General features: G+C 52.2%; 1 protein-coding gene across 6 annotated transcripts in view; it reads left to right on the top strand.

Moving 5' to 3' along the window:
* WIPI2 (WD repeat domain, phosphoinositide interacting 2) overlaps positions 1-24,263 on the top strand; it is a 29,744-nt gene extending 5,481 nt beyond the window's left edge. For 4 of the 6 annotated variants that reach the window (XM_057748236.1, XM_057748237.1, XM_057748239.1 and 1 more), the window contains 11 exons: positions 1,132-1,214; positions 12,735-12,904; positions 14,149-14,245; positions 14,659-14,756; positions 15,155-15,247; positions 17,941-18,011; positions 20,079-20,186; positions 21,053-21,217; positions 21,881-21,988; positions 22,787-22,917; positions 23,632-24,263. In XM_057748236.1, the coding sequence (XP_057604219.1) occupies positions 1,132-1,214; positions 12,735-12,904; positions 14,149-14,245; positions 14,659-14,756; positions 15,155-15,247; positions 17,941-18,011; positions 20,079-20,186; positions 21,053-21,217; positions 21,881-21,988; positions 22,787-22,917; positions 23,632-23,744 (1,237 nt within the window). In that variant the 3' untranslated portion in view covers positions 23,745-24,263. Of the gene's footprint in view, positions 1-1,131; positions 1,215-10,075; positions 10,093-12,734; positions 12,905-14,148; positions 14,246-14,658; positions 14,757-15,154; positions 15,248-17,940; positions 18,012-20,078; positions 20,187-21,052; positions 21,218-21,880; positions 21,989-22,786; positions 22,918-23,631 lie in introns of those variants that run through there. The other 2 variants (XM_057748241.1, XM_057748240.1) reach the window with 2 other exon arrangements.
* Positions 24,264-26,004: the final 1,741 nt, after the last annotated feature.

The following is a 26,004-nucleotide window of genomic DNA, read 5'->3' as shown; positions in this document are numbered from 1 at the left end:
ATAGTGAAGTATTTTTGCAGAGAAAAAATTGCATGAGCTGGTAGAAGGAGTTTCGCTTCTGTTTATACTTCTAGAATGAACCAGTTGCAATTTGAAAGATTAATAGTGCTTATAGCAGCTGTGTTCTTGGAATGTATTTCTTCTACATAAGTGTGAAAGAGGTTGGAAATCTCAAGTTTCTAATAGATGAAATGGTCGTTACCTTGGAGTACACATACTCATCATATGAAATGTCAGTCCTCATTGTTTCCAGGCTTTGGGTTTACCTTCTGCTTCCACTTGTTCTCATGTCTTCCCAGACATTAAATAGCAGAACGATCCCAGGGCCCAAGTCTTTGCGTGGCCCCCCACTGCCTGCTTTATTCTCTCATTCTCTCTGTTTCTGGAAGCCGTGCTTGCTTCTTTTTTCTCCCCACCTTGGTCAGTCACGTTGTGGACCGTAGTGATAATCTGTGAGGAGACACTTCACATAGTGTCACAGCTTTCCCACGCCAGAAATCTGGAGGGTTCGGACAGAGGTCCCGCCAAGCCTCTTAGCAGAAGCAGCGGTGTTGGGTGAGGACTGTGGGATCTTACACACAAGGCCATTCCAGGCTGCGAGTTCGCTCTTTGGTCTGTTCTGTTTCCATCCCGCTCCCAGCCGTAGCATAACGTAAGTGACAGAGCTGCACTCGTTTTGGCCTTACTGCAGTGCGGGAAGACACTGTCATCCACCAAGGTGGTAAATGTCTGTGTTTAAAATTTTTAGCGTTAACTTTTGTACTCTTGCATACACCATGCATGTATATCAGGTCACATGAGAAACCCCGCTGTGTTTTGAGGGGATCATTAATTTGGGGCTGATTACTTTTGTTTAAAAAGTCAAACTTAACTTTAAAGTTTTATAAATTTTCAGTGAGAATATTGTCTATTTTATTGACATTCACCGTTTCCTGGCTGTGAGGTGTGGCATCTTCCACGCCACTCTCCTATTTTTGGCTCTGCCACTACTCACCTGGTATAAACTGCGTGAACTTGTTTGTGCTAATTTTGGGTGGAGTGGTGCTGGCTGTTTGGTAACGTGGAGCTAGTTTGTGCGTTATCACTGCCCATATGCATCAGCTCTTATTTCTGAATTTGGCTTTTTTGCAGGTCTCTAGCTGTTGGTAGTAAATCCGGTTATAAATTTTTCTCCCTTTCTTCTGTGGATAAACTGGAACAGATCTATGAATGCAGTAAGTGTTTGCTTTATTTTTCCCCCTTCTTAAAATAGACAAGTTATACTGGAATTAGGTTGCATTCTAAAATTCAAACATTATGGCTAAAATCCAAATACCCTTTGCCCAATAACCTTTCAGCGTTGTCTTACTGAGAGGTGACGTCTGTGACTGTAAACAGTTGGTGTGTGTCCTTCCAGATCTTTTTCTGTGCATTTGCATTCTTACAGATGTACATGTAGAAATATTATTTAATGGCATTATTCTGTTAATTTCTCCTCTTAATGTCATTTAAACCATTTAGATTTCTGTCACACAGGGCTTCCAGAAATTGAAAATTTTATATCCTCCTAGGAATGATTTATTTTCTCCAATTGGCATTTATGGCGTTTGAGTAGCTGTGTGTCAGAGGCGTGTGGGGTCACAGGAGGGCCATGAGCTCTGACACCTTGCGCAGGCACCTGCCGTGACTTTACATACATTGCCTCATGGACCTCAGTTTCTTTGTTTTGTGTGTGTGTGTGTGAGAGAGAGAAAGTACTTTCTGAATAAATAGTAGTAGGTACAGACCCTCTCCCAATGAGAATAGGCTGGAAAGCTGTGACTTTCTGCACACACCTTTTTTTTTTTTCCATTGATAACAGTTGTAAGAAATAATACAGATCCCTGTGCCTTTCTCCCAGTTTCCCCCAATGGTAACATTTTGCCAAAGTGTAGTACAGTATCACAACCAGGAAGGCTACATGGATGTGGTCCACCTGTGTGTGTGAAGTTCTGTACAGTCTGAACACCCATCTGGCTTCCCGTGTCTACCACAGTGAAGAGACTGGGCAGTTCTGTCACCACAGGGTCCTTCCTGTTGCCCTTTTGTAACCATGCCTGCCTCCCAGTCCCGGTTCCGCCGCACCCCCACCCCCAATCATCCCTAATCCCTGGTAGCCACTCATCTGTCCTCTGGTTGTAAAATATTGTCATTTCACAAATGTTACATAAATAGAAGCATGTAACCTTTTGAGATTGCCTGTTTTTGTTCCACATCTTTCCCTGGAAATTTACCCAAGCTGCCAGTGAATTTTGTTGCCGTCTTTTCTGTTGCTGAAGCTGGTTCCAAGTGCAGATGCAGCCCAGCTGTTTAACCTTCACCTGGCGAAGCACATCTGGGCTGATTCCAGGTTTGGGCTGTTGAAAATATAGCTGCTGTGTACAGGGTTTTGTGTGTGCTGAACTGTCTTCCAGGGCGGCTGTACCATTTCACATTCTCACCAGGCGTGTGTGAGTGATCCGGTTCCTTGGAGTCCTTGCCAGAAGTTGGTGTTCTCTGATGGGCTTGTGCAGGGCTGTCTCATTGTGGTTTTACCTTGTATTTCCCTGATGGCTAATGATGTCGAACATCTTTTCATGTGCTTGTTTACCATTCTCTTCAGTGAAATGTCTTCATGTTTTGGCCCACTTTTGATTGGGTTGTTTGGGTTTTTTAGTGTAGAGTTTTGAGAATTCTTTACATATTCTAGGTACTAGTCCTGTGTCATATACGTGGTTTGTAAATATTTTCTCTGTACGTAATGATAGCCCTGAAGCCTGCCCATGGCCTGAGCCAGTTAAGAACTCTTGTTGCGGAGAATTGAGGAGGTCAGTATTCTTGTAATTAGTCACACTGGGGAATGGATTCAAGGATAGATTTAATATTTATCATTTTAATTATCTACGTGAGCATGCAGTTTGTGGGAATTGGGTTTTCTCCTTATTAATGATGCCAGTATCTCCTTCCTGAATGTTCCACGCTTATTAACTTTGCTTTCACTGTGGTTTGGTGTTCCATTTTGGAATTCTTCTTTGCCTATTAATATCTCTTAAGAAGGAGTTGTTTCCGTGAGTTGATGTGAAGAGACATCTCATATTCATTCTTGGTTCCATTCACTCCGGAAACACGTATTGAGGACCTGCTCTGCGCCAGCCCTGTTCTGGCCATGGAGACGCCGCAGTGACGGAGTTCCCGCTCTCGTGAGGCTTATATTTAAACGGAGGCAGACAAAGAACGAGTAAATATGCTTGTGTCGGATGTTAGGCTGGAGACACAATGTGGCACAAACACAGACGTGAATACCACCCCCCACCCCACCTCCATTCACATAAGGCGAGGACCCCAGGAGAAAAGTCGTTTCTTGCTCCCACCAGGGGTCAGAGGCTCACCAGGCTGCCTGCAGACCCCGCTCGCCCTCCAGGTCAGCCCGCAGCTGCCCCCGTCTCCAGCAGCAGGTGTCTGGCCTTCCCCAGCAAGCCCCCTGTTTGTTGCCGCCCCCAAAGGCCAGCGCTTGGGCCCTTTATAGGGAGGTGGCTGGAAGCGGGATTCTTACCACGTGTCCCTGACTCATGGCTCCTGCTGCCGATTTACTCCTTTTTTTGCCCTCAGACTTGCCCCCTGCTACTTACTAAACCTCCTCAAAAGCCTTTCTCCCATGGGTAGCGGGAAGGTGTGGTCTGGGTGATAAAGTCTTTCTGACTAGCGCGCTCGCCTGTCTCGAGTGGGTGTTTGGATCCCACGTGGGAGTGTCTCCTGTAGGGAATTCCTTCAGAGAAGGGCAGCCTTATCTCCGGAAGCAGGATTCCACTGGGCTTTTATGAATGGCTGAAACGTTATGAAATCTGCATCCCCACGCGTGCCTTCCTCGTGCTGTTAAGCGGCTGCCGGGGTGCCGAGGGTCCTCGGGCTCCCCATCCAGAGTGGAGAGCCGTGCGTGGACAGGGCGTGAGTGCAGCAAGGCCTGCTCTCCACACTTCCTCGGCTGGGTCAGGGCAGTGACTCATCTATTTCCTTCAAGTTTATTATGTGGTTGTCGGCGCTTTGTTTGTCAAAGGTTTTTGATGGAAGAAAATGTGATGTCTTGATCGCATCATTAAAAGAGTGGGTGTTTACTGGCCAGCATGGTGAGGTGGTATATAGATTTCTTTGTCCCTCTCAGTGAACTTTGGCCTTAAAATTAGGTGATGGAATGGACAGACAACTCTTTGAGGGTTAATACTTGACCCTGAAGCTGTTAAATTCTTTTGCTCCTAGAACATTATCCACCTTTCCTCTTTCATATTCTTTTATCAAGCGGATAAAAGAATATCTCTTAGAAAACAGATTAGCTACTGAGTTAAGATCATTTTCTGGCATTTTTCTGCGCATAGGTTCTGAGCTGAGGAGGACTTACTGCCTCCATGTTTAGCCCGGCCCAGTTGGCTTGTCCCCTCGTGACTCTCGACCGTCCCTCCTAACGTTGGATCTTCGCTGTCTGTCACTGCTGCTGTTACAGAAAGAATGAGCCAGAGCTGGTCTTGGGAAAAGCAAGAATGACAACTGCTTGTCCTGTTTCATTTATTTAACAAACAAGAAAAACCTTTGCCCAGACGCATTGGAAGGTTTTTTTTCCAACTCTCTATATTATAGTTTCAAACTTAAGGCAAGTAGCAGGACTCCGCTGTGTGCTTTGCCCTGTTTATCATTCTCTCTTACCCTCTCTGTGTGTCCTTTTTAATTTATTTGAAGGTATATAAAGTGCAAATATGTGGTTCTCTTCCTTGAAACATTACTGCAGCGAAATCCTACCCTGTTAGGCAGTGTAAATAAAGGTTGTAGATTTACTGTTTGTAAAATATCACAGATGTGTAGAAGGAAAAGTTGGCCTTTTCAGATTCTACATCATGTGTCATCTTTGCATTCTGTGTTTCTGAGCTAGGAAGTCATACCTCACAAAGCATTCATTCTGAAACTCAGCGTAAGCAGCCTGTCTGACTGGGTTCTGATTCTGCAGACTGACTGGTGTATTCATCTCAGTGAAATTTGCAGTAATGGATCTTCCAGGGGAGAAATCCAGTAGCCTCTCTGCCTGAGTGTGTTGTGGGGGAAGGTCGGGTGGTCTGTACCCGTGCATCTGTGCAGGGCTGCGGGCGTCCGCAGACACGCCCAGGTGGGGAGCGTGCTCTGTTGGTTCATGGCTTTGTGCAAAGCCCCCCCCCGCCACCCCCACTGTGGAAAGTTTTATCATCGCCGGCTCTGAACAGCACCAGCAGAAGCAAAACAACATTCTTTCTTAAGTGAAGTAGCTTCTTAAATTTTGGATGAGCAACCTCTAGGAAGAAAGCTCGGCAGGAACTGTGACCGAGCCACCGCAAAGGGCTGTGGCAGCAAGGCCTTAGAGACCGAGGCCCCCGGGCTGTGCACCGAGGCTTTCTCCGCGGTCGCCCTGTGTGCCGGCCGCCCTGCATCTTTTGCTGTAGGCGCTCTGCTCCTCAGTTGTCTGCCTGATGCCTGGTGTTTCATGGCCGGGCTGAGCCGCGTGCGCCGGTTTAGTGGGACGTGACCATCTAGGTCCATGGGTTCTGTGGATGCCTGTTTTCAAGAGTTCTCTCTGGGTGAGATGGAACATAAAATTAAAGAGCTGGAAGTAGCGCAGCAGAAACATAACAAACCTAAGCCACTAGCAGCGTGGAAAGGTAGGTTGCTTTACAAAGGTGTGTTCCTGAAAAGATCGAGGCCGATTGCTTCCTAGAGGTCAAGGGATCTCTGGGGTGAACCCTGTTGGTGGTTTTCTGTGGAAGTGGTGACAGAAATGTGGCGAGTCTGGGGTGACGGGCAGTTCACCTGCGTTTCACAGGAGCCTCACGGTTGTCTGGTTCCTGTCTCCTTTGGAAATGTGATGGAAGTTGCAGATATTTCCCAGAGAAAACCCCATATTTAGAATATGACTTTGGCAGTTTGAGAGACCCCTGGAGGCCTGGGTGTGTTCCCGGGTCCAGGGCCTTGTGGGCTTGGAGAGGATTCCGGAGAGGGGCCCTCCACCATCGCTCAGTGCTCACAGGAGCACAGCTTGATGTTTCCCGACCCTGCTGCCCTGTCTTTCATATGTCAGATCTCAGTATGTTGGCCAGAATTCAAATTTATGCAGGTGTCTGCCTGTGTGGGGTTTTTTTTAATAGCTTTTTTGAGGTGTAATTTGGATGTCATAAAAATCACCTGTTTAAAGTATACAGTTCAGTGGGTTCCAGTATATTTACTGAGTTGTGCAGCCTACCTTGATGTAATTTTAGAACATTTCTGTCACTCCCCAAAGAACTCCCCAGTCCATTAGGGTGACTGCCCCCCCCCCCCCCCCGCCATTGGTAACCGCTAATCTCCTCTCTGCCTCTGTCGATGTGCCACTCTGGGCAGTTCAGATAAATGGTTCCCTTGGAATGTTCTCGCGGCTCAGCGTGTTGGCGTAGATGAGCCCTTCCTGTCCTTTGTTGCTCAGTGGTGTTACAGGGTGTGGACGCTCCACGTTTTCAGGGGACACTTGGGTGGTTTCCCCTTTCGGCTGTTGAAATAGTGCTGCTGTGAACGTCCGTGTTCCCATGTGGACATGTGTTTCCATTCCTCTTTGGATCGAGGGACACTGTAGGAGTGGAACGGCTGGTAGTCATTTGCTTTTCCTTTTCCTTGATTGCCTTTTCCCCCGTTGCCTGCTCTTCTGTTGGATTGTCTGTCTCTGACGGGTTTAAAGCAAATCGGCCATTGGTGTGCGTTGCTGATGTTTCTCCTGGGTGGTTTGCTCCTTAACCTCGTTACGCTCTCTGCCCTCCTGGGTCTTGACTGTCCGCGTCAGACGTAGCCGGCTCTTCTCGGCAGGCCGCTGAGTACTGGGGTGGCTCTTCCTCTTCCGGGCATGCACAGACGTTCTCTCGTGTTCTCTTCTGGTTCTTTGGGTTTGTGTTTTACATTAAATACTTGTCTACTTGCAATTGATTTTTTTAAAGAAATATTTATTTATTTATTTATTTATTTATTTATTTATTTATTTATTGGTTGCACCACCTCTTAGTCGCGGCTTCAGGGCTCCTTAGTTGCAGCAGGCAGGCGTGCATGTGGGATATAGTTCCCTGACCAGGGATTGAACCCAGGCCCCCGGCAGTGGGAGCACGGAGCATGGAGTCTTATCCACTGTGCCACGAGGGAAGTCCCGCACTTGCAAGAAGTCCCATACTTGCAACTGACTTTGATGTAAGAAGTTTTCCACATTATTCATGAGCTGGAAAAGACATTTTTCCTGTGTCTTTATTTACTTAGCAGAAGTATTTAGGGATGAAATGTCAAGATGATGAGCCTCTCTTTGAAACTTCAGCAGTGAAAAAGATAGTTGAAGCTAAATGGCAGAGAGAACACGTATGACATCTAGGTGATGGGTATATGAAGGTTCATTATAATGTCTCTTTTATGAATGTTTGCAGCTAAAAATAGCTTTGCTGCCTCCACACCATACTTCCCCTGTTGTTAAAATTCTAAAAGGACTCTCTTCTGCTTTTTTTCATTAAAGTTTAAAAAAAAACTTTTTTTCAGACTTATAGTTGGGTGGGAAAGATAGGCAGACACCCTAAACCCATTATTTCTTTACTTTCTCTACAGTTGGTTTAAGCGAATGAACGATACATTGCTTTTCTTTTTCTACTATTTTATTAATGGAAATTTTCAAACACACAGAAAAGTTGAAAAAAAATTTTACAGCCAATACCCATGTACCCAGCATTTAGGGTCTGTTGTTAGCACTTCACTACACTTACCCGTCCATCCGTCCTTCCATCCACCCACCCACCCACCCTATTTTTTGAGCCTGTGTTGCTCAGGACCTTGCAGGCATCGGTACACGTAGTTCCCTGAGATACTGCCGCGTGCATGTTAGCAGCGAGCGTTGCTTTCCTTTTTTCCTTGTGAGGTAAATTTACATCCAGTGGGATGCACAGATCTTGAGTCAACACTGTGTCCTGACAAACGCACAGACATCTGTGTAACGTGAACTCTTCTCAGGTTTACCATCACTCCAGAAAGTTCCCTCGTACCCCTCCCCCCATCACTCCCAGCTCCCTTCCGCCTGCCAGGAGGCAAGCAGTGTTCTGGGTTTTTCTGCGGTAGTGTAGTTTTGCCTGTTCTCCATCATATAAATGCAGCATGTGCTCTCTTAGTGAGATTTCTTTCTCTCAGAGGAATGTGTTTGAGATGTGTCCATATTGTTCTATCTCAGTTGCCCAGTGTACGAATATACGACTGACTGTATATTCATTCTGCTGTTGATGGGAATCTGGGCTTTTTCTAATTTTTAGCTGCTTATTATGAATAAAGCTGCTGTGAACATTCTTGTAGAAATCTTTTTGTGGACACGTCTTCATTTGTCTTAGGTAAGTAGCAGTGGAACCTGTGTTTCGTTTTTGTAAGAAATTACCAGGTCGTGCTCATGGCTGTGCGTCCCACCAGTGCCGTGTGACAGACTGGCGGCTCTGTGTTCTCACCGGCGTGGGGCAGTGTCAGGCTTTTTCACTCCGGGCATTCTGATGTGTGGCTAATGATGTCTCGTGGTTTTAGTCTCAGTTCCCCTGATGGCTAATGATGTCGGACACATTGATATCCTTGTTGGCCATCTGTATATCTTGTGAAATATCTGTTCAGGTCTTTAGTCCCTTTAAAAATTTGATTGTTTTGTCTTTTTATTATCAAGTTGTCAGAGTTATTTAGATATTCTGGATACCAGACCTTTGTCAGATATGTTCTGTAGATATTTTTTCCCAGCCTGTGGCTTGACTTGTCTTTTGAGCAAATATTTTGAATTTTGATGAAGTCTGATTTATTTTTTCATTTGTGATTTTTGTTTTTTGTGTCCTTTCTAAGAAACCTTTGCTTACTGTCAAGTCATGAAGATCTTTTCCTATGTTTTCTTTGACAGCTTTATAGTTTCAACTTTTATGTTTAGTTCAGTGACTCCTTCTCAAATTAATTCTGGTGTGTGGTGTGAGGTATGAGTCAGGTTAATTTTTTTTTCTTAGGAATTCCTGTTCCACCATTTGTCAAAAAGATTTTTCTTCCCTCACTGAATTGCATTGGTGCCTAAAAACAGTCCTGTAAACATGGATCTGTTACTGCACTTTATTTTCTTCTGTTGATCTATTTGTTACACTTTATGTCGGTAGCACAGGTCTTGTTTCCTGTCACTTTATATACTGAGGTTGAAGTCACATGATGTAAGCCCTTCAGCTTTGTTCTTTATCAGGATAGCCTTGGATAGTCTAGATGCTTTGCCTTTCTGACTTTAAAATGTTTGTCACTGCCTACAAAAAAGTCTGCTGGGATTGCGATTGGGGTTGCCTTGGACCTAGATGTCATTTGGAGGAGAATTGATATCTTAACAATATTGAGTATTCCGGTCTGGGAACGTGCTATATCTCTCCATTGATGTAGATCTTCTTTAATTTCTCTTAGTAATATTCTGTGGGTTTTGGCATGGAGGTCTTACATCTTTTGTTAAATTTATTGCTGATGTTTTGGTTTCTGAGAGTGTTGTAAATGGAATTTCTTTGTTTCACTTCCCAGTTGTTTGCTGCGAATGTATAAAAATACAGTTGATTTTGTATTCTAACCTTGTATCCTGTGACTTTGCTAAATTCATTCATTGCTTTTAATAGTTGCTTAGTAGGTTCCATGAGCTTGTGATAGAGAGTTTGCCGTCTTCCTTTCTGGTCCTTGTGCCTTTGATGTCTCCTTGCCCGTGACCGTGGGTCAGCCTCCAGTGCAGAGTGAGGAAAGTGGCAGCTTGCCCTGTTTCCAGTCCTAAAAGGAAGAGTTCAGTGTTAAGTCCACCATGAAGTGTGGTGCTGGTGTGAGGTTTCTCACAGATGTCCTTTCTTGACTGAAGGAGTTTCTTCCTGTCCTTAGGTTTTTGAGTTCTCACCATGGGCAGGCATTGAGCTTTGTCGTGCTTTTCTGCATCTGTTGCGTGGCTGTGATTTTCCTGACTGGTGGATTTGAATTGAGCACCACAGCCTCAGCTGGAGACTGGCCAGTGCCTGCTGATGATCCGATGTTCTTCTGAGAACTGTTTGCTTCCTCTGTGAGGTGACCCCACTCCCGAACCCTCCCACCTCTGTGCCCCCAGAGCTGATAACCACGCCCATGCTTCAAAGAGAAACGGATGCTTTCCGCATGGAATTCCCTGTTTCCTGCCTCCGGTGACCGGGCCCCCACCCCATCTGTTCCATCTTCTCATCTCCCTCCTTTCAGAGGGAGAGAAGGGGGATTCCTGCCTCTTGAAACCAGTCCCGCTGGGTCTCCTGCCTTCCAGTTTCTCAGAAGTTGTCCTGTCTCCACTGCATTGCCAGTCTCCATCAGTACCTTTTGGTAGCGCACTTATTTCAAGACAGAAACTTCCTTTGACCATGCATGTCCCGCACGTGACCACGCATGTCCAACACGCGACCATGCACACCCCACACGTGACCATACATGTCCGACACGTGACTGTGCATGTCCCACATGTGACCGACCACGTGGGCATGCAGAGGCCTCCGCCCCTCCCCCATCTCGGCCTCTCTGCGTTACACAGCTCCTCCTGCTGCCTGCCCGAGTTCTTTGTCCCCTCCCTCGCTCGCCTCCCTTGCACACTGCGATCCGCCTCCACCTCCCGTCAGAGCCCGTCGGGGTCTTCAGGTGGCGTCCGTGTTACAGATGCCGTGTGCCAGCCGGCGTCAGACCTGGCGGGGGGCAGTGTGACCAGGCAGGCACACTCCTGTCTTTGGGAACTGGGCCAGGGGCGGGGTCGCCGCTGCTGAGCCGGCGTCCGGGTCCCCAGGGAGGACAGGGCAGCGGCTGCATGAGAAGGGGAGGATGAGACCCGTCAGGCTGCACGCCTCCCCACCGTCATCCCACCTTGAGGGGAGAGGAGAGTGAGGTGACTGGGAAGCTGGAGCCTGAAGGGCGAGACGTGGGCAGGACAGGCCTGAGCAGCGGCCGCCGGCGTCCCTGTCCGTGGAGACGGCCCTCCCAGCTGCTCCCAGTCCACGGGTCCAGCTCAGGGTGCACTCGGGCCTCCCCGTCAGCTTCCTGAGGGAAAGGGGCTGATGGGGAAGGTGAGGCTCTGGGCCGGAGGGAGCTGGGCTGCGCTGCAGGCCGTGGGCATCCCAGGGGGCGGGGCGGTCTCTGGAGCCGGGTGACCTGCTGCTGGAGCGCTGTGCGTGCGGGTGCTGGAGACGCTGCCGCCGGTGAGACGGGCCGAGGCCGCGTCCCCCGGGGCCGGCGGCCACGCTTGATTGTGCCCTCAGGTCGAGGCTCAGTCCTGGAAGGGGTTGGCAGCTCCCCTGAGGTGCTGGCAGCTCCCCTGAGATGCTGGTGTGTGTTCTTTTTGAAGAAAGGATAGTTTGTAGCTGCAGCAAAGAAGGAATTCCATTTTGTGTGACAGCAGCTATGACTAGACTGCTGCGAAGAGCTCGGACTCATGCATTTGATTTTATCACTTATTCCATTCTACCTAATAGTGAAATCTTAGTTTTTTTCCACAGATATGAGTCACATCGCTTTGGCTGTGACTCTTGGCTGACCCCAGTAGTTAGGCCCCGTGCTGAGCACATTGAGCTATCAAGCCCATATTGAGATGACTGATACTGTGCGTTTCCCTAGAAACAGTTTGTCCTGATGCAGGGACCTTTAGAGCTTTCTTGCTCACTTTGGGAGTTTGGTTTCTAAACTAACTTACACCACTCGGTTCAGTGACAGAGCGTCCTTGGTCTCGCGTGTGGATGTTTACAGGGGCGCGGGCCCCCTGGGCGGGGTCCCCTCTGGGCGTCAGTCCTCGTGCTTGGCTCCGATGGGTAGAGGACGGCCCCGGGTCATTGTTAGGGTGCTGGGCGGTCCGTGCTTCCCCGTGGCGCAGCCGCACTTCGTAGCGCAGGTGGAGATGGGCTGCCCGTGGGCATCATCTGGATTTTTGGCTCGCGGATTTTCCCACATTCCAGAACTCTCTCTGCTCCTGCATCTGAAATTGCCGCAGGTCATTACCAGCGAAACCAAGGCGGGAGTGAGGAGAGAGAGGGGTGTGTGGGAGCAGCCTGGGCGGGGGAGTAATAGCAGTGCAGGGCCTGCTGTGCCCGCTCCTTTCTGTGCGGGGTGCTGTGCACAGTTTATAGTCCAGCATCTTCTGAGTGGGGGTGGGGAGCAGGAAGCGAAGGGGTGAGAGAGCTGACTGCACAGGTGTCTGTAAGTCCCTCCTCGCACTAGGGTAGCTGTGACCCCCCTTTACAGGCAGGAAAGCAAGCCCCCCAGAGATGGAGTCACTCAGGGACTGCTTGGGGGCCCATCCTATGACAGGTACGGTTGTAGGTGCCGGGGATGCAGCTGTGGGCCCAAAAATGAGGCCTCTGTCTGGGTGGGGCTCACCTTCCAGTGCGTCTAGGCAGCAGCAGTGAGCAGGTGCAGAGGGCGGCTGCGGTGACCCCCGGGGGCAGTGACGGGTGACACATGTGGAGTGGGGGGGTCTGCCCAGGATAGGGGGTGGGGGGCGGCCTCTGAGGAGAAAGCCCTTCTTGTGGAATGCAGGGCAACTTGGCAGTGGCTTCACCGGGCCTCATAGGCCGTGAACTTGACTCAGTCCACCTGTCCCAGAGCTTGTGGTGGGAAGCCCGCCCGTAGACACATGTTCGTGTGCGCAAGCACCTTGTGCCTGTTGACGGGGATACACACACATGGGGGTTTTTTCCTACTTTCAGCTGATACTGAAGATGTGTGCATCGTGGAAAGATTGTTCTCAAGCAGCTTAGTGGCCATCGTTAGCCTCAAAGCTCCCAGGAAGCTGAAAGTTTGCCACTTTAAGAAGGGGACCGAGATCTGCAACTACAGCTACTCCAACACCATCCTGGCCGTGAAGCTGAACAGGCAGGTGGGCTGCGCTCTCACGCCACTCAGCGGTGGGGTGGGGGTGGGGGGCTCTGGCCCGTGTCCCGAGGTATCCGTGGGGGCCCTCGGACACAGCCGGCCATCCTTAGGTGGTGTTTTCTGGTCCCTCTGGCCATGCACCTGCTCACCTCACCCCCAGCCCAGACTCAACTCTGTTTTCTCGTCTCAACGCCCCATTCCCGACGATGCCCTGGCGCCTGCCGATCGCTTCCCTCATCCCTGGAGACGTGCGCCTTCTTGAGCTTTTATAGATGGTGCTTTTCAGACACCTGTGAGCATGAGCACGTTTGTCTTTTTTTTTGTTTGTTTCTGCACCCCGCAACTTGTGGAATCTTAATTCGCCGACCAGGGATTGAACCCAGGCCCCGGTAGTTGAAAGGGCCGAGTCCTAACCACTAGACCGCCAAGGAGATCCTTCCCTATCCCTTTTTTAACTGTTAATGTAACTTTTAATTTAAGGTGAAGGATTTATTACTTTTTTGTATCTTCCCCAAAACCCACAAGAATGTCTCGCCGGGAACGTGGACCTGGTGGCCGGCACTTGAGTGTATTCCGCGAGATGGTCACATGGCTTTGGCTCACTCACAAGATACAGCCCTGTCCTTAAGGGCCTCAGCATGTTCTGTCAGCAGCAGGTGGCTGGGTGAGGCCCTTGGGTGACCGCAGCTGGAGGGTGGGCAGCTGTCTCTCCTACAGGAGTCATCCCCTTGGTGCACCAGCTACACGTCCATCTTCTTCCACAGGGAGCGAGAACTTCGACAGCTGCAAAACAGTCTGGGTGTAGAATTTTTACACTTTATTAAAAGCCCTAGATTTTACTTTCATCCTGCCGTGTGTCATTCAACATTGGTTTTTGAAAGCAGAAAACCTTCACCAAACCTGTCCCAGGCTCTGGTTTTCGTGAGGGGAGAGCCGAGAGCAAAACAAGAGCAAATCACACTTTTCTCAGCTGGAGACCAGTTTCTATAACATGGAATTAAACCACACAGTTAGAGGTCCTGGTGCAACCAGGGGAAGTAGTCATGGGCGCGGCCGGCTCCGAGCACACCCCTGGCGCGTGGGCAGCGGGGCTGCGGGAGGCGCCCAGACAGTGCCGCGAGCCGTGCATCTGCGGATTCTGGAAGGAACACGGCACCTTAGCGCAGGAGTCCGCTAACTGAGGAGCAGAGCGAGCGCCGCACGGGCTCTGCCTTATGTTTGGTGTCACGTGTCCTGTGTCTTTTCCAGAGGCTGATCGTGTGCCTGGAGGAGTCCCTGTATATACACAACATCCGGGACATGAAGGTGCTGCACACCATCCGGGAGACGCCCCCGAACCCTGCAGGTGAGCCTGGGCACAGGACAGGCTGCCTTCTGCTTCTGCCTTTTAAAGATAGCCGTCGGTGAGAGGCTTTTTTCTCATTTTAGGTTTCACAGATTTTAAAAGTATTGGCCTTAAAGCTGGCCGCCGTCCTTCTGACGCTGGTCCTGTGACCACGTAAATCGGTGGTTTGGTCAGCCTCCAGTTTTGAGGTTTCTAATCATTCCAGCCAGAGGCCTTTAGTCTGTTTTTACAGTCCTGCTGTCACCTACGATGGCGGTTTGGGGGGGGGGGGGGGGTGGGACTTAAAAAACCCAGCGGTGGGACGACCAGGGTCATGTCAGAGCTCCGCCATCCCTGCGTTCTTGCGGGGCAAGTGCCCAGAGCTGATAGCGCCGGGAGGCCGCCCTGACGCCCTGCCCCGTGCCCTGCTGCAGGCCTGTGTGCGCTGTCCATCAACAACGACAACTGCTACCTGGCGTACCCGGGCAGCGCCACCATCGGGGAGGTGCAGGTCTTCGACACCATCAACCTGGTGAGGTTCTTCGGTCCCGGGGAGTGCTTTACAGCCCCTGCTTCCTGACACGAGGGCCCCGCGCCTCTGACCCACTCGCCTCCTGGCCCAGCGGCACGATGCCCGCTGCCACCCTCTGTCCGGGCACATCGGGGTCTTTCCGCCTCCAGCCGTGCTGAGTGCCCACAGCACGCGTGCCGGAGGGAACGGAGAAAACTATAAAACTCCACAGAGACATGGCTTCACTTATTTTAAAAAGGTTTTGAGCCGCATTTCCTCGGAGCCCCACCCCTGGTTAATCGGGTCGGGGCGGGAGGGTCGCGTCTGTATGAACCACACCGGTGTTTCAGTGCTGGTGTTTCAGTTACGGCCGGCGGGCCTCGCGCAGCACTCACCTGTTGCTTTACGCTTCCTGGCAGAGAGCGGCGAACATGATCCCGGCTCACGACAGCCCGTTAGCCGCGCTGGCCTTTGACGCCAGCGGAACCAAGCTCGCCACTGCTTCTGAGAAGGTGAGGCGGCTGCAGCTCCTTGGAAACCTGGGTCAGAGGCTCCAACACACTCTCACCTGCCTGCACCCAGGCAGGCTAACAGAGCAGCTTTAGTCCCGACCAGCTGGCAGCCAGGCACCGCCTGTGGCCTGGGGGGGCGGGTGGGGGAGACAGTGGGGGCCCCACAGCCACGCTCGCCGAAGTGGAACACGTTCAGTGACTACAGTGTTGGGACATCTGTAGCGTCTCTCGTATTTAGGATATATAAACGTGTTTATAATACTAACCTGAATACAGGCAGTGTATTTAAGTCTTACGTCTAAGCTTTCCTTGGTCACCTGTAAACATTAACTTGAGTCTCCAGTGAGAAGGATTTCCGGGTTAGAGGGACAGGCTCCCAGCATGTAGGACACGACGGCTTGGGCAGCCCTTCCGTTCGCCCCGTCTCTGGGCCCCGTGACTTCGGCGGGCCCTCGTCCCTCCCAGCTCAGCTGCTGCGTCTTCTTCCTCCTCTGCGTCCTTGCTCTTCTCCTGGCTTGTTCCTCTCTTCTCCGTGCCCGCTGCCTAATTTTACTAGGATGCTTTCTCACCGAAAACCTGAAGTAGCCCCTCCTAAGTCATGTCTCCCCTCGAACCAGCCGCCCAGATGCCATACGTGAACGTCAGCTCCTCCTCTGCCTGTCCTCACACCCGCTGCCTGTGATGACAGTGCTGCTGGTTAGGGTCCCTCACTAGACCCGTGCTGTTCATTTACCACATTGAACCCCACGGCAAGGTAGACCCTTCCCTGCTTCATATTGAAGGCTCAGAGAGGTTAAGTCAGTGCTCCAGGGTCACGCAGCTGGGCAGCGACAAAGGGACTGGACTCCAAGCCTGACTTTGTTTCAGACACTGAGCTGGGTGATCAGTGTCACCTTGTCCTTTTCTTCTTCCCTGGGAGGATCACAACTGCCATGAAATTCTGTTATCCCTTGATTAATCAAAGTCTTATCTTCATGGTTTTTATTAGGTCTTAAGAGGCTCTAAAGCATTTTATGGAATATCAAGGCTAGTAAAAATAGAACCTTTTTTTTTTTTTTACTGGACTTTAAAATGCAAACTCTTGATTTGGGTTTAAACAGAAGACTTTTAGTTTATGGCCTTAGACCACCAGCGGCCTCCTCAGCTCTGCTGTGCACTAGGTGCCGGGGCTTCCCGAGGTGTGTGGCTTGATCCTGCTTTCGGAGAACTGCAGTCGAGCTGTGACCAACAGCTCTTAATTAGCTTTGCACAGTAGGTATGCCGTTAGGACTGTATCTAAACCTAAACGTTTAGGCTGCAAAGGCAAAACCTTTGCCATGTTATTTTTGGATATGAAGGCAGTAACTGTGTTATCCCCCTAATTCTGGAGAATTACGAACTTGGTTGGTGTCCTGTCCAGAGAATCACTGTCTTTATTCATATTTTCAAAAAGGGACCCTTTTTATCTCCAGCCTAATTTCTAATGGCTGGGTAGTATCCCATTTTGTGAATTTACCACAATTTATTTAAAACAATTCCTGGTGTTGTTTGTTTGGGTTGTCTATAGGTTGGGTTTTGTTGGTTTTTTTCTTTCTATTTATAGATGTGTCAATCTTAATGGTTTTTATGTTTAACAGTTTGAACCTTCTAGAACTTGTACAGTATGAAGTTAAATGTCAGCTAACTCCTACCCCATAGATATTTTAATAAAATGCTGCCTGTTTTAAGGTTTCTCCATTCTGCCCTGTCAGACTGTGTCTCTTTTTGTTAGTTTGCTACTGTAGCTTGTAGTTTTCTTTTAACATGTAGATGTTGAAAGTACCACTCATTTTCACATACTTGGCTGTTCTGTCTCGTCGACTCTCCCAGACGCCCAGGTCTTGCCCCCCATCCACACATGCCCCGGGAAGCTGGGGGAGGGGTGGGGAGATGGACATCTTCACAGTGTTTCACTCCTGTGCTGGGATGTGCCGCAGCTCGCCGTTTACGCATATTTCCTTCTGTCCTAGTCGTAGACATGTTCTTGGTATATAGGTCTGCCATTTTGTAAGACCTAAAGGAAATGCTTCATTCCTTTTTAGGCAATTAAGTAACATTTCTAGCTAATCAGTTGCTAATCAGCCCTTGATCTTGACTTAAAGTGGGAGGAAAGGACATCAGAGGGGCCCCCAGGCTCTGAGCTGGCCGAGTGAGGTCCAGGTCCATGCTAAGTAATGCTTAAGAGTGTAATTTTTTTTTTAATATTTGTTTATTTATTTATTTGGTTGCACTGGGTCTTAGTTGCGGCAGGTGGGCCCCTTAGTTGTGGCATGTGAGCTCCTAGTTGCGGTGTGCGTGTGGAATCTAGTTCCCTGACCAGGGATCGAACCTGGGCCCCCTGCATTGGGAGCATGGAGTCTTAACCACATGGCCACCAGGAACGTCCCTTAAGGATGTATTTTTAATCATTTAAATCTCAGATGACTTAAGGAAAGTAGAACTATCGTATCCTGGTTTTGACTTCAAGGCTCTTAGTGGTTAGAGGAAGTAGTAAGTTAAAGTGAGTTGACTTCACACAGTCGTGAAGTAAGCAGTAGAACAGGGTGTGTCCTGATAGTGCAGGGCCCGGGGCCACGTGGCCCAAGGCAGCTCTCATCACTCGGTCCAGTAAGTCTAATGTGCAGGAAATTCTACTCAGCTAAAATTCTTTTCCTTTCCTTCTTCCACTGTCACAGGGGACCGTGATTAGGGTTTTTTCCATTCCAGAAGGACAAAAACTCTTCGAGTTCCGGAGAGGAGTAAAGAGGTAAAGTATATGAATCTCCGAAATTGATTCTGGAGCTTCTGTTTGGATTTCAGTTTTATATTTTCTGTGACCAACAATGGAAACTCAAGCACCAGGGATCCCAGTTCAGCGACCAGCATTTTCAGCCCAGCTGGGTGGTCAGGTGGGGTTTAGGAGTCTTGTGGGAGGTAAAGGGGCATTTTTATAAAAGCAAACTGGGTTTTGTGTGTCCCTGATTCCCCCTGAACACAGAGTGGTGGCTGGGTCCCCTAGAGGCATGAAAGGAAGAGCTGGCCCAGCTGGGCTGGGCAAGTGGCTGCCTCCTGGGGGGTCCTGAGCTCCTCCCCTCCTTCTCTGCTCTGAAACCTGTAACCAGTGCCCCTAGCTCCCCGTCACTCTGGCGAACGGCTTTGGCCCTTTTTTCCCTTTCTTAAAAGAAACACCAAACCACAGCCATGTGTTGTGCTCCGTCCACTTCCGCATCTGGTACCTGTCTCCTGGGACCGGGAGCCGCCCTCCTGCAGGAGCCCCACGCCCTCTCCTCCGGGTCCCTCCTGCGGACGATGCTCGGGCCTCCGTGCCTCTCGCTGCAGCCCGTCGCGGTCGCCTGCCTCCTGTCTCTTCCCTTCCTTTTCTCCTTCGCGTTTCCTCACACCTCGTTTTTCCGGGTTTCTCTTCTCTTGCTGCTCCTGCTCCGTGTCCTCCTCCTGCATCTATGTGTCTGCCCTGGAGCCTCTCGCGGCCCGGCTCTGTGCAGCCCACCCCCCTCGGCCACGTCGTCTGTGCGCCCAGGCCGCCTGACGAGGTTTCCCACGTCACTCCTGCCACCGGCTAGTGTGTGGCCTGACTGCTCACCATTCTGCATGTACCTTGTCTCAGTAAACATCCCAGCTTTCCACCCGGTGCTCAGAGGGGCTCTGAGGGGCTTGCTGCCACCTCTTCCTGTCACTTGCACACCCAATCAGGCAGCAGGGCTGCCCGCCCACCCCCCATCCCCCAATCCTCATCACCATCCAGCCTTGCGCTCACCTTGGTCTCTGCTCCTGGCCCCTGGGTTCCATCCTTCAGACCTGAGCCCGGTTGTTCTTTGAAGGTGAGCGTATGGTGCACGCACTGCCCTGTTTGGAGTCTTGGGACTTCCCCTTGCCTTGGGGTTTGCTCCGGACCCTGAAATGCCTTGGGTTTCGAGGCCTCCTGGGTTCTGCTTTTGCAGCCGTGGCTTGTTCCCCTTGCCCCGTCACTTCAGCTCCTCAAGAGAGGGACCTGTCCCCATGGAGGTCATGGCTGTGACCTGCCAACTCCTGAACCCTCTGCGTCTGTCAGGTGGCCCCCTTTCTTGATCTCGCGCGGAAGTAGCCCTCCTCCCCGAGCTTCTGTAGCGCCTTCCACTTCACTTCTTAGTCCTCTGCTTGCTGCGAGGTTAGTCCTGCACATACCTGCCTCCACGCTCCTGGAGGCAAGATGGTGTCCCGGGCTTTAGTGTAGCTGGGTTCACCTTGAGCTCCGTAAATGTGTACTGAGTTGAATAAAGCCCATGACTGCTGACAGGGCTACGTGCACCTTGTATTTCTTGGGTTTTGAGGAAATGCAGGTTTATCTGGTGGCTTTGGGATTTTTACAGTGTTTTTTAAGGTGAACTGTAGAGTTTCAGTATGTTGAAAGTTTGCTCTTAAGCATTGTCAAGGTTCCCAGTCTCCCTTCTTCCATGTTAAGAATTGCTGTAATATCAGTTACTGGGTTTTCCTAAGCGTAGTGCTGTAACGCCAGCCTAATTCAGCTAAAAGCAGTTTAGTGAAGTCCTGATTCCCTTCCTTACCTGGAATTGCGAAGAGTTGGCCGTGTAAGGATCTGTCAAAGGATGACTCGTACTTAGCGTCGCCCTTCAGACGTTCTCCTTCCTTAAACACATGTTTTGAGAAGGTGACTAGAAAGGAATGAGAAAGGTACCAGTAGCCCACGTGCACCTGTCGGGGAAGCTGCCTTCGCTGTGACTTGTATGACTCCCTTGGCGGGGCGGGGGGGGGTTGTTGGCCACCCTCTGCCGTGTGCCTGCGCGACAGCATGACTCGGGCCCTCCCTGTCGCCCAGGTGTGTGAGCATCTGCTCCCTGGCCTTCAGCATGGACAGCATGTTCCTGTCGGCCTCCAGCAACACTGAGACTGTGCACATCTTCAAACTCGAGACTGTGAAAGAAAAGTGAGTCACAGAGATGGTCAAAGTGTCAGTAACACAGAGCACGCTGTCCACTGGGTGGAAGCGACACACAGGCGCGGTCCTGCCTGTAGACACTTTTTGCCACTGGCGGCCCGGGAGCTGGCTCTGGACTGAGCGACACCAAGTCTGGGCTCAGCAGTGGGATGGATGGAGTTCTCGGGTGGAGGGGCGCCTGCTGGGCGGGGTGGTGGACCCCTCAGCACCTCCTCCCACAGCGCCTGAGACGGCTGCCCTGGGAGGGGGTACTTGCCGCCCTCCTGCACAGAGACGGTTTCCATTTGTGATGTGGTTGAATTAAGTGTTGTGTGACTGCAGTGGGTGTGCATGGCCGGGGGCGTGGTTCTTACCTTTTCTCTTAGACGTGACCAGCATCCTGCCAGGATCACTCCTGTTTATTTACACTGTGTCTTACCTAAGGAGCGTTGAGGGTGACTTACGAGTGTGTATACAAGATAAACTACAGCGGAGATGGGCTGCGAGGGAGCAGGGGCTGAAATCTGTGCTCGTGAGGTTCTTGGGGACTTCCCATTAGGAGGAGCGGGGCAGCGGGTCCTGGATCTGGCCTCGTGTTCTCACGTCAGCTCAGAGCAGGGACCTGGGCGTTTGCCGTCGTCTGAGGTGGCCACTAGGGAGGGGCCTGAAGGGCCTCTCTACAGACCCTCCAAGGACACGGTGTGTAACATCCCCAGAGTCCCAGGAGGTCATCGTTTTCTGCACCCCCTCTTCCCTGAAGGCTGGGAAATTCCTCTTGAGTTTCGGGGCTGGTTCTTTCTTCTGTGTGAGTGGGACGTGGTCGTTCTCAGCAAAGGGCCCCACCGTGTGTGTCAGATGGCATTCCCTCCTTCCAGGCCTCAGGAGGAGCCCACCACCTGGACCGGCTACTTCGGGAAAGTTCTCATGGCGTCCACCAGCTACTTGCCCTCCCAGGTGACAGAAATGTTCAACCAGGGCAGAGCCTTCGCCACGGTCCGCCTGCCTTTCTGTGGCCACAAGAACATCTGTGCGCTGGCCACGTGAGTAGAAGGGGAGCTGCTTCTGCCCCGCCGTGCATCCAGCTGGGAGCTGGGCCGCAGGGCACCAGGGGCCGAGGCTGGTGTGGCCCGGGGTAGCCTGCACACTTGGACCTTTGGTTTAGGCGAGAGTCACGTGGCAGTGGAGGGCGCCATATGGTGCACCGTGGCTTCGTGGGCCCGATGCCACCTCTGCGAGTGCAGTACTTTATCCTGAGGCCTCTAACACCATCAGCCTCATGTGGTTGGAGGCTCCCTCGTAGCCAGGTCAGCTGCAGGACGCACAGGGCGTCTGTGTGATTCCGTAGATCTGAGTGGCATTATTCTACATCCTTTTTACCCACCTGGCATCATTGAAAAGTTTATGAAAATATCTGCTGTTAGTAATCAGGGAAACCACAGAGCTGATTTTGCTTCCACCTGCTCCCCTGTGGCCTCCACGTTTATTCGCACCAGGTGCCCCTTGACCTTGGTGTTGCGGCCTCAGGTAGCACAGCAGGTGCAGTCTTTATCCTCTTACATGTAGACAATATCCGCACAAAACCCAGCTTGCTTGTTTGGGGCAGGGGGTTCTTCTCTGGCAAGGCTAACAGGGAGGCTGCTGGTTTCACAAGAACTCTGTGAAAGTTCTTTCCCGAGAACTTGGTTGCTTTTTATCCTCACTAGAATCCAGAAGATTCCCCGATTGCTGGTGGGAGCCTCAGACGGGTACCTATACATGTACAACCTGGACCCCCAGGAGGGAGGCGAGTGCACCTTGATGAAACAGCACAAGTGAGTCAGCCACGCCTCCTCTGAGCGGTCAGGCCGCTGCCGGGCGCCTGCGGTGGGTTTGCTCGTTTCCCCAAAAGCCAGGGACACGGAGGGACGCGTCCCCGCGCAGCCACCCGTGCTGTGCGGGAGCTGCGCCCTGCCAGGCGGAATCCCAGGTGGGTGCTGACCCCACCCTCCACGCCTCCGCGTGTGTCTGGCTCGTGGCCGGGCAGAGACGGGCGTGGCCGGTGCCCACTGTTCTCCCTGTCGGGGGGCCTCGGGGGTTTCTTCCTTGGGACCGGATCCACTAAGGATGTCGCTCAGGGTCTCACACAGGAGGGACGACCCCAGGGTGCCGTCCACGACATGGGGCACGTTCTCCGAGAGCCTGCTGTCTCAGAGATGCAGCCTTTCTCTTTGAAAAGAAGGGATGAACGTTAGTTCATTGGGAGGTAGCGCAGTTCGGCTTCCTGTTGTCGCGTTTTCCCTGAACGGTGATGCTGCAGTACTCGCGTAATCAGGGTGGACGTAGGGCGTGCTTTGGGGGTTTGGCGCGTTCTGTTTACGATCGTCAGCCTTCGAGAGTGCGATGCGGTCACCTCGCCAGGCCCAGCTCATTTCACCAGACCTGGTGTGTAGACGTCCCAGTGGACAGACGCGGGGGAATCCCTCGCAGTCTGCACAGTGCGGTGACCGCGTGTGCGTCCCTCCCGTGAGGGCCCTTCGCGTTGTGGCTGCAGGTCTGGCCTGACCCGCCCGTGGGGCATGTCGTCCGCGTGCCCTGACTGTCCCTATTGTCGTTTTCCTCTCCCCTTCCAGGTTGGATGGCAGCATGGAGACGACCAACGAGATCCTAGACTCCACGTCCCACGACTGCCCCTTGGTGACGCAGACATACAGCACGGCTGTGGCCAAGGGTCCTCACGTGCCTTCGTCCCCAACGGCACTGGGTAAGGGCTGCGGGTGAGCCTGGAGGGCAGGTGATGCTGGGCGCCCAGGCGGGCCGGCGGTCGTGCAGAGCGGTTTTCAGGGCCCCTCGAGCCGGAGTTCGTTGTCTTCATCTTGGAAGGAAACAGTCCTTGTGGCTCCGGGTGCACGTGGTTGTCCCCTGCTTGGCGCCTCTCAGCTAAAATGCTGCCCTAGACCCTCGGCCTCCGCCCTGCCGCCTGTGGAATCACTTGGCAAGCAGGCCCTGCCGGGTGGGGCCGGAGGGTGCAACGCCGCCGAGAGCGTGGGCTCCCTGTGAGCCGCCTCCCGCCAGACTCGCCGGGACCTCACCTGGACGCTGCTGTAGCCGCGCTCACTGCGCTGGACTGGCCCTCTGTTTCACGCTTGGAGACAGAGGGCCTTTGCAACCAGTTAGAGGAGGCTCTGAGCGTCCCACCCGCTCACTAAGGGCAGTTTGCAGCCTGTCCACCGGCCCGTTACTGCACCGGCTCCTTTCTGACCTTTATGGGTCTTGGAAAGTCAACAGCTTCCTCTGCAGCTGCCTGAGGCTGCAGAGAGCTCGCTGGTCAGGGGAGAGGCGAGAATTCCGAGTCTTGTGGGCCACGAGCTCCTGGCTGGCCCACGTCCCGCCTCGGGCGTGGCCACAGGGTCGGCCCGCCCGTGGGGTCGGCCCACCTGTGGGGTCTGCCTGGCCTGAGCGCCCACTCTCTCCGCAGCCTACACGGACGAGCTGGGCGCGGTGGGCGGCGCGGGCCTGGAGGACGAGGCCAGCGCCCTGCGGCTGGAGGAGGACAGCGAGCACCCTCCCATGATTCTCCGGACGGACTGAGCGTGACCGGTGAGCTCTTCAGACCCCCGAGGCAGAGGACACTGGCGGACAGAGGACGTCGCGGCGTGCTGCTATGAACTTTGACCCGAGCTGGGGAAGAGGATGGCAGACTTCAAAAGGAAGAAAAAAGATGTAGCTGTAGTTGCATTCCATACTGTCGAGAAATACATTGTTTTCACTTCAGTGGCTTTTAATTCTGCTTATGAACTTTAGCTTTTTGTTGGTTTTCTCTTTTTGCCAAAATTAACTGTTTGGTGAAACCCTGAAACCTCCTTGCCTTGCATGTGTTCGTGTGCCAGCCCAGCTCAGGAGAGCGCGAGCCGCGTCACAGCAGCTGCAGGCATCTGGGCTTCCCTGTGCAGCGTGAGGAGCAGCCGAGGAGGCGGCGAGCGGAACGGGTCTGGTCCTGCTTGGGCGGGGCCAGGCGGCAGCCTGGGAGGGGGGGTCCTCTCCCTCTAGAGCCCCTCTGGGACCATTTTCCCTGTTTTATTTTGTTAATTAAATTCTTTCCAAATTGGATTCTTCTGGGGTTTCATCTGCGGTGAATTTTTTGTTTCTGGTCTTGTTTTCCTTGTGGGTGTTAGAAGAAGAGGTTCTTCCTGACACTGAAAACCTTTTCCTCTGACAGCCGTGTGAGCTTGAGAGACAGGCCGCGGTGGAGCACCAGAGCTGGGGAGAGTCATGCAGTTAAATCACCCGCTCTTTGCCTGTTGAACAACCTTCCTGTTGAACAGCTGTATGTTTTTTTTGTTTTTGTTTTTTTAAGGAACATTTGTAGGTGTTCCGTTGCCCATAGAGCACAGAATTCAAATGTGTGGGGCACCTGAATGGTGTCCTTACCTCGAACTCCACTGTCTGTGGGGGCCCTTCTTGCCTGTGTCAGGAGAAGGAGAGAGGAAGCTGGCGGTGGACGCCTCGTCTACAGGGTGACCTGTGCCTTTCTGTTTTCATCTTCAAAACTGTTCAGCAAAAGTGGTCACAAGCTCCAGTGTTTGCCTGGCTTCCCTTCTCATTTTTACAGAATTTAAACAACCTCGAATACCTCGAACTCTGCATTCCAAACCCAGGTGCACAGCAGTTAACGTTTTGAGGGATTTTAAGTGGAGTTGACGGCATGAAAGATGCTTCTGGATTCTTGGACAGTGACAGTTAAGGGTGGGAGTGGAAAAGCAACAGTACAGTGTCTGCCTTCCCTCCCTGAACAGGGGAGGGGTCTGCGGTCTCTGTTCCCGGTTGTGTGTGTACCTGGGTCGTGGCTGTCGAGTGGCTCGCGATGGGAAAGCCGTTGTCAGACTGACACGCCCTCTCAGTGCCCAGCTCCAAGGTCAGTCCCCGAGCCTCAGGCTGTTTGTCAAGTTGCTGGCTTTGAGGTGCCCCATGCAAGAGGTGCCCAGCGCGTGTGACCGCAGCAGAAATGTGCAGAAACGCTGGTGATGGCGGCGATGTGAAGTGCTGTGTCAGAGGTGAAGATGGGAACAGAGTCAGCTTTCCCCAAAGCCTAGGGCACATCTGCCCACATCCCTGGTGGGACGGGAGCCCCGGCGATGGGTCTGGCACCCGGGCCCCTGCTGAGCCCTGAGCGAGGACGGAGGGCCCCGGCAGCCCGGTCCACCTGGCCACACCTGGAGCTCCCTCCCTCTCCATCTCCAGCACCAGGCTCGGGCTCTGTCTGCTTCGTGTCAGGACTGTCCGTGGCCACTGTGGGGCCCAATAACCGGGAAGAGAACAGCCTCCCTGTCGACTCATCCCAGCTCAGCTGGTTGCCTCCACGCTGGGGTGAACGGGGGAATCAGATCTGTTTTGCCAGGTTTCTCTCGTCTAAGGCCCGCAATTTCGTCTTCCTTTGGGGTCCGTTGTCCCAGCAGACAGGGTCAGCGTCAGTTCCCCCCAACCGTGGGCCCTGGCCAGCCCAGGCGCTGTCTTCTCAGACACGAGAGCCGTTTGGTCACCCAGGTTGGTGTAACCTGTGCAGCTTCAAGAGGGGGTCCCAGGATTTTTGGTTGAGAAGAACTGAAAGGATGGGTGTTTGCTGACCAGCCACTGGTGGGGGGGCAGGGCAGGGTGTGAGTGCCCCTCCACTTCCCTTTGCCGGTTCCGATGCCACAAGCACCCCTTCCTCTGCTCCATGGGGGTCTGAGCCCCAGCGTCACTGGCCCGAGGCCCCTGCAGGAGGCGGGGACAGGAGGGGCAGAGGCCGCCGCCGCCCGGTCGATGGCAGGACTCTTGCTGCCGCACTAGAGAAGGGACGCAACAGAGCACG

This window comes from Hippopotamus amphibius, chromosome 9 (assembly GCF_030028045.1).
Source record: "Hippopotamus amphibius kiboko isolate mHipAmp2 chromosome 9, mHipAmp2.hap2, whole genome shotgun sequence".
Taxonomy (NCBI): Eukaryota; Metazoa; Chordata; class Mammalia; order Artiodactyla; family Hippopotamidae; genus Hippopotamus; species Hippopotamus amphibius.
The sequence above is the reverse complement of the archived record's forward strand: the minus strand, read 5'-3'. Positions and strand labels throughout refer to the sequence as shown.